The sequence below is a fragment of the Lycorma delicatula genome, chromosome 4, assembly GCF_047948215.1.
Source record: "Lycorma delicatula isolate Av1 chromosome 4, ASM4794821v1, whole genome shotgun sequence".
Lineage (NCBI taxonomy): Eukaryota > Metazoa > Arthropoda > Insecta > Hemiptera > Fulgoridae > Lycorma > Lycorma delicatula.
This window is the reverse complement of record NC_134458.1, coordinates 108,486,491-108,498,548: the sequence shown is the minus strand read 5'-3', so window position 1 is coordinate 108,498,548 and position 12,058 is coordinate 108,486,491. Positions and strand designations below refer to the sequence as shown.

At 27.1% G+C, this 12,058-nt stretch overlaps 1 protein-coding gene across 1 annotated transcript in view; it reads right to left on the bottom strand.

Moving 5' to 3' along the window:
- The window catches only part of LOC142323730 (receptor-type guanylate cyclase Gyc76C-like), a 142,637-nt gene that overhangs the window by 30,625 nt on the left and 99,954 nt on the right, over positions 1-12,058 (bottom strand). The window contains exons 8-11 of the mRNA XM_075363890.1: positions 10,462-10,630; positions 8,663-8,817; positions 3,005-3,301; positions 1,538-1,798 (exon numbers count right to left, since the gene is read on the bottom strand). Of these exons, the coding sequence (XP_075220005.1) occupies positions 1,538-1,798; positions 3,005-3,301; positions 8,663-8,817; positions 10,462-10,630 (882 nt within the window). The remainder of the gene's footprint in view (positions 1-1,537; positions 1,799-3,004; positions 3,302-8,662; positions 8,818-10,461; positions 10,631-12,058) is intronic.

Genomic DNA, 12,058 nt, shown 5'->3' with positions numbered 1-12,058 from the left:
CTTTAACTAAACTAGAAGGAACACCCAAGTGGTAGTCACATGTCATTATCTACTCACTGAGCAGCAAATACTTTTGTTATAAAAAGAACTGATAATATCAAATTAAAAAAAAAGTTTGTTAACTTTTATTTTGAGGAGCAGGAGTAATTATATAACAATGAAAAACGTTTACTCTAAAATCCCTTTTTGTCCTTAATTTTTTTCCATTTGATATTTTCTGTAAAACAAATTAGAAGAAACAAAAGAGTACTCTTGAAAAAAATATTCTAATAACCATGGGAGGCAGAACCTATTTTAAATTTCAAACAATATTTTCACAACTGTTACTGAAAAATTTGTGCTTTGTTTCTACAGTTTCAATAGTTTTTTAAATACATAATTAATGATAACGTTTTTCTTTTTTTTTAATTTAAGTGGTAGTATGCTACCTCATAAATAATTCATGTTGAAAGATAAAATGCACATTTCAATTATGATTAATTTCCAAAAAGTTTCATAAAAAATTGGCATACAATCATGAATGACATATTAACTGATAAAAACAGCACAGAGTGGGATAGAGATGGACTTGTTTACATCAGCCTTTTTTTTTTGTAAAATTGATGATACAAAAGACCACATCATGAGGAATACCTACACAAGTTTTATTTCATATGGGTAGTTATAGTTTGCAATAGTAACTAATTTTTTAAAGTATTATTATTAATTGCAAGGCCAACCAAATTGTTAAAATTATTGAAATTAACCTGAAAGCTAAGGTGGGCTGAGACCTCCTCTTCCACAATAATGGAGTCTTTAAATGACTATTTGAACCTAGGAATAATTGGGAGTAAACAGTATATTCAGTACTGAATATTTTACTGGCCCCCAGATTCAGAACACTATTTATTTAAGAATAGTTTGATATCAGAGTACAATGATTTTTGTTAATTTAGGAGCTTGGTGAACTCAACAGTCGAGAGAGGCAAAGTTTTTAAATTTCTTTGACATCAAGTAGTTTTTGAACTGCCCCTACAAACAGGATTAATTTTTTTTTTTGAAAATTGAAATTTTCTCAATTATTGTTAATTTAACGATGAAAGTAATGGTATCTGGGAGTACAGGAAAATCCTAAATGTATAAAAACATTAAATTGTTCTTTGGTGCAGCTTATCAGTTTTGTGAATTATATCAAATAATGTTTCCCTTTCAAACTGAGTTTAGTGGTTTATAAGTTTAATAGTATGTTTAATAATAATTTATGTTTACTGAAAGTAAGATGCTCTATTATATTATTATATAAAAGTAACCGTAATATAAAGGTTACTTTTTTTATTATTTTTAAATGATGCATAAGCACAATTTTAACTGCTTCTTATACATAAAAAAATATTGTTATTTATTTTACATATCTGAATGTTCATTTATCAAATATATGTATAATTTTTTCTATGTTTTTATTTAAATATATAAATTTGCAAACTATATATATATATATTTTATAACATAATAGAAAATAAGAAAATATAATATTATATCATAATATCATAATACTTACATATAAACTACCCTTAGCACAGTAATCAGTAACAATGAGAACTCGCATCGGTTCCACAACAGCACCAATAAATGTATTAACATTATCATGACGAAATTCACGTAATAATCTCATTTCTTTCATAACATTACGAGCAATATCTTTTTTCTTTGAAAATTTTAATTCTTTAATTCTAACCATTACACCACGATACTGTCCTGTTAATGCAAATACTTGAGCTCCACAACGTGATTCATACGATGTAGCACTCATTAAACTTACCTAAAGCATTACACAAACAAATATTTTAAATTAATATCAAATAAAAATTTGAAAAATACTTTACTAAACAAACAAAAATTAAATGGAAAAAACATATTTAAAGAAAAAAGTCAAAACGAATATTATCATTTTTCTGTAATCTATGCTAATCTGGTAGCTGTGACACACATTAACAAAAATCATGGACAAAACCAACAGCTCTTTTGATTTGTAGTAATAATTACAAAAATGGGTTCTTTTGAAGTTAATGTCTGCAGAAAAAACTAGATGATAATTTTTTAAAGAAATTCACCCGCTATAGAAGAAGAATGCTGATGAGATTTAGCCCAATGTTACCTGAAAAAAGCCTAAACTAGACTTGGATGACATGGAATAGCCAATGAAGTGGCTAAAATTAACAAATATTTAGCTAAAAAAATTCAATAATTTTGTTTTGATGTCTTTATCACACCCATGGTAGTAAGAGCTAATAGATTCCAATTAATTTCACAATGATATCTGTTGCAACATTTGATGGCTGACTTTAGTGTCTCATATGTCATATATAGAGTAGGTTCTTCAGTTATCACGATAATAATGCAAGCTCTAACTGTAGTGACAACATTGGGTATGTCTGTCTCAGCATGAAAAAAGATTTTTGAATTCACTCCATACATAGCAAAACAAAGTTAACAGCTGTGGATGTAAACAGTTAACCTAAAATTTTCTACGTAAATCTTTAATAGCTCTGTTGACTTTGTCTATAACTGAATAAATATAAAGCAAAGCATTATCATAAACTACACACATAATTTTTAGAATCAATGATTGCATTATCAGCTGCTACTACTACTACTACTACTACTACTACTACTACTACTGAACAAGTTTTGCATGTGTTAAGTGATACATGAGGCATACAAAAGCCTCTGCTTAAACCTACAAAAGAAAATAACCTTATTAAGTGGAAATCTTGATTTTTCAACCACACACCTTCAAAGATTTTATTTCCATGTAACATTTTTTTTGGTAAAACTTTTATTTAAAATTTTTTGAAAAGAGTGCATTTCATGACAATATTCACAGCAGTTAAATATAATCCAAAAAGCTCTAGTTTGATAAATAAGAAATTTAATCAATGAAACAACTTTAAAATTAAGAAAAAATTTTTATTTAATTAATAAAATATAAAAACAGACATAACAACTAATAAAACTGTATTGATACCTTACTAGGGGAAGCAACAATATTTTCATTTCCATGAAATCCTATTAAATCAGATAGATCAATTTTCCAAAGAAGTCCTTCAATTTCCTGTTCTATCTTCCATTTCCGGTATATGCTAAGCGTAATGACTGAAGTACAGAACAGAAGAAGTCCGAGGACACTGGCAACTATTATGCTACCTTGTTGACTACTATCTTTTGGACACAATTCATTTAAAAAACCACAACTAGGTTCATCTTCAGGTTTATCTTTTCCAGGCCAATCTAATCCTGAACTTGGAGTATTTAACCTGTACACCTAAAAGTAAATTAAAATATAGCTGCATTAATAGTAGTTAATATATTATAGAATTTATAAAGTAATATTTTTCAACATAAAATAAAAAAAAAAAAAAAAATTACGAGAAATAAAATTATATAAATACCTAAACTGAAAAATTTCACTTAATTTACCTATAGGAAAAAATATATATACAGGTTATATCACCAAGTTCTGGAACTTTCAACCTATTATACTCGTAAAAATAATAGAAAAAGTTCATATAAACACTGTCCTAAAATGCTTTGTTTGCAAGTTATGGCTAGTGAAAGATTTTGCTTGTATTTCAGCTACCAGAGTAAGATGAAGTCATAATGAAATTTTTAACTGTTAATTAAAATGCAAAATTAGTGATTTCTTGTGGTTATTGATCTGAAATATTGAATAAAATAAAAATACAGTCTCAGAACTGTATATGGAGTAGTTTTTGAGGAATGTGAGGTGAAAACCAATAAATTGGGGTAAAAAAATCCTGATTTTATGTTTGAGATACAATATATTGGTTAAATGGGTAATAAACTTATAAAAAATTTAAAGAAAACTTGTAGAGAATTTAATTCTGAACAAATTGGTGTAAGATAATTTGAATAAAACAAAGAAAAGTTAGAAAAACTTGAATTTAATTTAGAAACAGAACATACTATGTTTTTCAGAAAAGTACTTATTTAATGTAAGCAAAAATCAAATTTTCTTTTGATGTGAAAAATTTTTAAAAGCAAAATTTACTGATAAAAGATTAAAAAATTGGAAATTACACAGCAATTGTAAAATTAAAACAAATAAATAGAAATTACTTAGATAATAATTTTTTTATTAATTACAGAAATATAATAAATTATTTGAAAAATTATTATTTTAAAGATGGCAATAAAATAATAACAGCTGATCAACAATGTGCAATCTTGCATTAGTGTTTAAATCATTCTGTAAGGTGCATTAAGTATATCGTGTACTGTGAACTGTGCTGTTATTAGCAAAAGTTTTGTGTGAATTTTTGTTTGAACGTGATTGGTTTGTCATTGAAGTAATGCTGCACCTATTTACAACAGAGGAATACGCCGATATGGTATTAATTGTGGGTGTGTTTAATGGTAATGCTACAGCTGCTGCAGTAGAATATGAAAAATGCTATAGCTGCTACAGTAGAATATGAAATACATTTTCCAAATCCCAGGATTCCAGATCCCAAAGCAATTAGCGTAACTTTTTGCAATCTTCAGGTAACAGGTTCACTACTTAGCATTCATAACAGCTATAAACAATCTGTCCAATACAACACTGTCATTGATGAAATTATTATCAATGTAGTTCAGTGCAGTCCAGGCACCAATACACATTTTTCTAAGTGGATTGGAGTATCACATTCATAGTTTGGAGGACGTTTAAACAAAACAAGGATTATTCTTATCATAAACAGCCAGTTCAACATCTATACCCAGGACATTGTCCACTTCTCTTTGGAGTTCTGCAACTGGTAGAATATAAATCAACATAGGTTTTGTTTACCAATGAGGCAAATTTCACTGTAGATGGAGCCAACAACTTATACAATGAGCATACATGGGCAGAAGCAAATCCTCAAGAAACACTGGAAGGTAATTTTCAACACCGAATTAGAGTCAATTATCGTGCAGTTTTCGTCACAATCAGCTGTTTGGACTGTTCATTTTACCTGGCTGCTTAAATGCTGAGGTCTACTTGCACTTTCTTCAAGAAAAATTGCCACAGCTGTTTGAAGATGTTTATCTAGTGCTGAGATGCTAAGTATAGCACACCTCTCGATTTCTCTTGTGCCATTTACAGTCACTTAAATCATCATTTACCTGAGAAATTGATCAGTCATGAAGGTCCATATTCTTGGCCAACCAGATTGCCTTATCTAACACCTTTAGATTTTTACAGCTGGGGATGAATGAAAAATACTGTATACAAAAATACATTCTCATGAGGAATTAATTGACCACTTTTTGCATGCGACTGAGCAACTTAAGGACAGCTTTGAAGAACTAAAAAGAGCAGCAAAATCAGTACAGAATGCCAAGAAATGTGTTGAAAATGGCGGACTCATTTTTGAACATTTACTATGAACTGGTATGTACAATGCGCTTTGGTCCAGTGTACTGTTTCTAAATAAAATTCAAATTTTTCTAACATTTCTTTGTTTTATTCAACTTATCTTAACAAATTTTTTTCAAAATTAAATTCTGTACAAGTTTTGTTTAAAAGATTTAAGCGTTTATTACACACAACAAAGCTATTTTACGTTAAAACATAAAAAACAGGTTTTATACCCCAATTTATTGTTTTCACCCCACATTTCTCAAAACTCACTGCAGATACTGTTCTGAGACCTATTTTATTTGGTTTTTCAGGTCAATAACCATAAGAGATCACAAATTCTATCCCTTAATTAATGTTATAAAAATTTCAGTATGACCTCATTTCACCAGGTTAGCTGAAATCCGAGCGAAATCTTTCATTAGTCGTAACTCGCAAACAAAACATTTTATAAGATAAGTTTATACATAGTTTTTCCATTATTTTCAAAAGTAGAATAAGTTATGAAAGTCCTGGGAGAACTTTGTGACACACACTGTATGCATGTGTGTCTGTGTATATATATATAATATATATATATATATAAAAGGAAATTCAGATTGATCAACCTACAAACAGAATATGAAAATGACACAATTATAAAGGCTGCAGTAGATGGCAGCACTTTTTCATATAATGATAATGTATAATTCAATTTAATTTAATTCAAACATACACAGTACTGTAACACTGGCTGGACACGCTACATGGTGTATTTTATCCTAGTTATTTATTTACTTTAATTTTTACCAAATTTGATCTCATATCTTATATATTGAGTTTTTAATTTTTTATTTCTATAATTTATATTTTAAAAAAGCTTTATTTATTTTTGATTTTTAAAATAAAAAAACGTTATATTTACCTTGATATATTTGAATGTATTTGAGTGTAAAATGTAATTTGATATAATAAACAGTTAAAATAAATTACAACTGGCGATGTGGGTTTCCATGAAAATGTTTTTTTTTAAATATGAAAAATAAGGTAAATGTCATCTTATTAATGTATATTTCTATACTTAGGTGGATCAGTTTGGTTTATATATATATAATATATATATAAAATGACCTATCAATGTCCTACAATAAAAATTTGAGATGAAAGTACCAATCCAAAAAAATAAAATAAAATACTTGAAATTGTTATTTTAGCAATAAAACAACGCTTTTAAAAAATTTTTTATATTATATTCTAAAGTATGCTTTTATATATATTTTAATGAAGAAGATAAAATGTAATAAGTGATAAATGAAAAAGCTATGGACACTGCTAAGATCCAAAACCAAAAACAGACTGATCTAAAAGTTGTCTGGCTAACTACTACACCAACTGAGTAGGCACCAGGGATTAACAAAAAAGGCAGAACTAAACAGTAGAAAAGAAAGGAAGTTAAAAAAAAAACAGAGGCTCTTGAAATCTGATGTTACCAAAGTCTTAAAAATTAAGGGGGTTTCGAAGTACAAAATGAAAAGGTTTTATAACAAACTGGAGAAAATATAAGTTTGTGGCAGAATCAATAAATGTTTACTGGCATAATAATACTGTAATTATTATCATTATTGCTCGCATGATACAAGTCCACAGTCTGCCCATCTTAAAACAAATGTAATGGAATCCTAATCCCCTTTTCCTCAGACAATTATACAATTTTTGGATGACTCCTACATTTAACTAATACTGTGTGAATATTATATTCAATTCAAACACATAAGTTAAACATTATGTGATAATTTATTAACAAGTGAGCTACAGTAGTCTTGCTAATTCAAATTAATGTGAACAAGGACATCTCAGATTAATAAAAAATTACTAGTAACTAATAATGGTTAAACCAAGAAATTGTACTATAATAACAAATATTGCACTGTGAGTTAATTTTTGCTAACTGCATCACCAGTTATCCATAACAAACCATACTTATACTGAAATCACAAGTAGTCTAAAATCAAATGGAAAGATAGAGAATTATTTTATCAAATTAAGAAAAATGATTAAAAAATTATCATCATATTTTTAATTTTATCAAATTATATATCACAATAATTATACACTCAGGCATAATAAATAAAAAAGTTAATTATAGTATAAAAAAAACTATTATACTAACTTGATACAACACAATATTTAAAATTTTAGAAATCTATTCAAATTCAAAAAAGGAAAAAACAATGATAAAATGTTTTTTATACAGATTTTACTAATTAAAATATAAGAAAAAACATTTCTATAACACTATAGCATCTATCAATTAATACAGTAGCACAAAAAGAATATTTTCACGTGTACAGAGGTTTACAGCCTGAATTTAACTTTAAAAAAATTAATAATTTTTTTGAAGAATCAAGTAGCAAGTATCATTTCCTGCCAACAGATACTAATTCATCTATAGTACAAATGATTTGGTGCATATCAAAACAATGATACTTGCTTCTAATCAGCAAAAAAAAAATTACAATGCCCACTTTTACCTACTCTACAAAGTTTCGTTTTAAAAATTAATTTTATCATAGTTATTCTAAAGTTTCTTCATGCCAGTTTACTGCTTTGTGATGTATAATTATCCTTTACAGTACTTCAACTGCTCACATTTTCTACGTAGCCTCCTGATACACATTATGAGTCATTCATAGAATATGAGTAGCATTTCTTTCTCTTACTGTAATCTATATATTGTTTTTATAACTTAAAAAAAAAGAAAGTGTAATACATTATGTGTTTGTTATAACACACATTTATAACTAGTTACAATACTGTAATAAGAAATTTTTTTTTCGACTGATTTAGTTTTATTCTGATTTCTAGCTGTGCTCATATTATTGGAAACTTGGTTTATTAAAATTTAGATTAAAATGACTGTACTGTATTTGCATCACAATCAGAAGATTATTTTTTTCTTTAAGTAAATATTCCTTCTACATTCATTCCAGCAATTCTATAATGGATGCAAAAATCTAATCAATCTCATACTAAAAAAATAAATCCATTTACAAAAAACATATAAAAACTGACAGTTCATTGAAAAATTTTATACTGACATCATTATGAGCTATGCTCCTAATTCAAAGTTCAGTTATACTTATTTTATGAGTTTTTTCTTCAAATATTTCTTTCTTAAAAAGAAATACAGTACTCTGAATGTATATATACATATATAAATATATACAACAATAATAAAAATGATAATTAAAGAATCTAAATATAACAATAAAATCATGTAGTCATACCAACTCAGTTACTCACAGGTTGCTCTCCTTGCTGGAACTGCCCAACTGGTATCATATAATAACTACACGAAAAATTATTCATTGAATAATTATTAGGTTTCAGTGCAAGAACTGTGTAGTTACCCTCTGAATCACCATTTGCATCTAACTTAATAGTAGTCCCTGTTATACCTAAAAACATTAAATTTTTTGTTATTAATGAAAAATTACTATTACTGTTATCATAAACATTACATAAAAAATTATGAAAACAGAGTACAATTAAATATACTTACAATTAAAAACTAATATTATAAACTGCAATAATTAATAACAAATTTGAACAAAGTCACATCTGTACACAATCATAATCGTTTTGTATAGAGTTTATGAGAGAAACATTACAACAAAAGTTCACAAAATGATTGTTTCATAAAACAAAGCAAATATAAAATATGATAAATGTTTCACTTATTTCAAAATATTTTTAGCTATATATGTGCAACCTTTCATTAGTAACCGTGCTAATGAGAAAAATAGCTATTTTAAAAAACTACTTTATCATACTCTACTGTGATTCCAATTTACGTTATTTCTGGTAGCTTTAAGAATTATAATGATAGATATTTAAAAGATAACAAAGTAGTTACAAAACAGGCATTTAATTAAGTAATAATCAAATTTTAAAAAAAAAATTAAATAAACTATAATTATAAAAGCGACCTGCTTTGGATTTCTAACATTTATGGAAAGAAAACCTTTGCTCTCGCTGACTGTTGTACTTGACGATAGTCTGTGTAGCAACAAATAAATAAGAAATTATCTTATTATGTCTCTATTTAAAGATAATATGTCACAATTACAGGTAATTCATTCACTTATTCTGATAAGTGTGGCTCAGAGTAATTAAATCAGCTTCTGCTAATTTGATAAACCTTGCACACATCTATTTTGTTGAGTACAATTAATACATAGTATAAAGTTGTTAAGCTTTCTTTAAATAGTACAATAATAATGGTTTTAACCCAAATATCAAATACACATATAATAATATACAAATAATACTTACATAAACACCCAAACATATAAGTGTACAAATAATACTTACCTCTCTATAGGGTTCAAAATTTCTTATTCAATACCAGTGTGCATAACTGCTGTCATTTTACTATGAACAAAATTTTCCATATGCCCATTTTATTAGTTATTAAATAAATTCTAATAAATGTATGAATTAAAAATAATAATACAACACATCTTTTGTAAATAAGTATTTGTTAAAAAATGTATTTCATAACAAAAGGACATTCTTGTCACTAATCATCAAGGCAAATTATACAAAACTATTATATATATATATATATATATATATATATATAAATTTGTCCTTCAAGACTAAAGAAGACGGGTTGATTTGAACCAAAATAATATTTTTTTCTGTGGTTGTGAAAATTGTTTGGTGAATTAATTATTGTAGTACATGTTAGACAACACATATATAAAACATGTTTTAAATGATTAATAAAAGGATGCTATGAAGTTTATTTACTTTAGATGCAATATTTATCTTTCATAAATAATCAATAAATAATGAAAAAAAATGCTTAGTTAAAAGCCATTAGAGCAAATAAATAATTTCTATGATGCACAAAAAATGTTTATTCCATGCATAGAAGACTTTTACAATTCATGTAATACTTCACACAAATAAGACGTACTAAGATGCAACAAGAAAGATCCACCACTGTTTACAAAGAGTTTTAGAAAATTTTGATACACATTTTAATATGAATATAATTAAGAAAAACATTATAAAAAATTAAAATATTAACTTACTTTGATATGAACGATTTTTAATAATAGTTTGTATTATCCTAGTTCCATTACTCGCAACTTGTTCAATAATTGTATCATTTAAATATGGTTCTTCATTTAATAATTTATCTAGCGCTCTTGCATACAATTTAACTGAATCGTACAGATATGATGCATATATTGAAACATACTATTCACATACCAAAAAACAATAAAAGAAAAACATAAAAAAAATCATTAATTCACAATTATATAAAATAGATAAAAAAATAATAAAAGCAAACACAACTGATTAACATTAAGGACGAATAAGGAAAAGTCTATTTCTATTTTGTTAATACATAACTTTATACTAAATCAAACATCAAGCACTATACTTAGAAACACTGTAATTAAATATTAAGTATATATTTTAATATGTTAATTATTACTATAAGGGCACACATTACTATAAGGAAACTACTCACCCAGGAAACCAATTATGGGGAAGCAGGGATCAAGAATGAGGAAAAGGGATGGGTGAAAACAATGATTTCCCATAGGATAGTTTACCAATTTGCTGAGCCCACGGGAAAGTAGGAATTAAAAACAACTAAAATTACCACTCATCAAGCAGTAACTTTAGCATTCATTATTACAATGACTTTTTTCTAACTCCTGTTCTAAGGGAACAGATATTTTAACTTAGATATAATCCTGAATATTTGGAATTTGTTCTCAACAGGAAGATTAAGTGGTCTGTTTTAATGAGACATTCTTATTAATTTTTTAACAATGACTTAGTACACAGCCTGTCAATTTAATTTTACAAGATTCTGCCATTACTTATTATTTTTCCATTTTCTTCTTTATTAAAAGTCTTCTACTCTTTGCCTTTTCTGCAATAAATCTATGCCATTCTGATATTTCTTCTAATTTGTTTCTGGTCTCTGCTAGAAAGCGAATGTTATCAGTAAATCTTAACATATTTAATTTCTATCCTTGTTATTTACTCAAATCTGTCTTTCAGTTCCTATTTTGCATATAATTTGAAAAAAAGGTGGGACAGATTACATCCTTATCTCATTCCTTCCAGTCTACAACTTACCTTTCTTCATCTACTATTCTTATCACAGGCTACCTAATTCTAGCATATATTTTAGATAAAATTTTCTCCCTACATCTGAATCTGATTTTCCTTCAAATTTCTTTCCATTCTATTTAATCACAATGCTTTCATGATATATACAAATGTCTATTTATCTTTTGTTTCTCAACAGCTCATTTTTCTATTTATTTTCTATTCTGGGATTAGGCAGGTAGGATTTGGTAAGGTATGTATACAGGGATGCCCTTCCTGATACCAAATTACTTGTAGAAGTAAGTGTGAAAAATTTTAGGATAATGAAAAATCCCATACCTTATCAGAATTCAAACCCAGAACCTCTGGATGAAAGACTGAGCATTAAAATGTCAGAAATTAATATTATACTGCTTCAAACTGTTTCTATGCCAGGCTGAAAATCTAACACATTTAACCAATATTCGTTTTTAAAAACTGAGTTGACCTTTTTTAGAAAAACACTTCATATTTTATTTACCCACAAACTATTATAGAAATCTGTTTGTACATTATGCA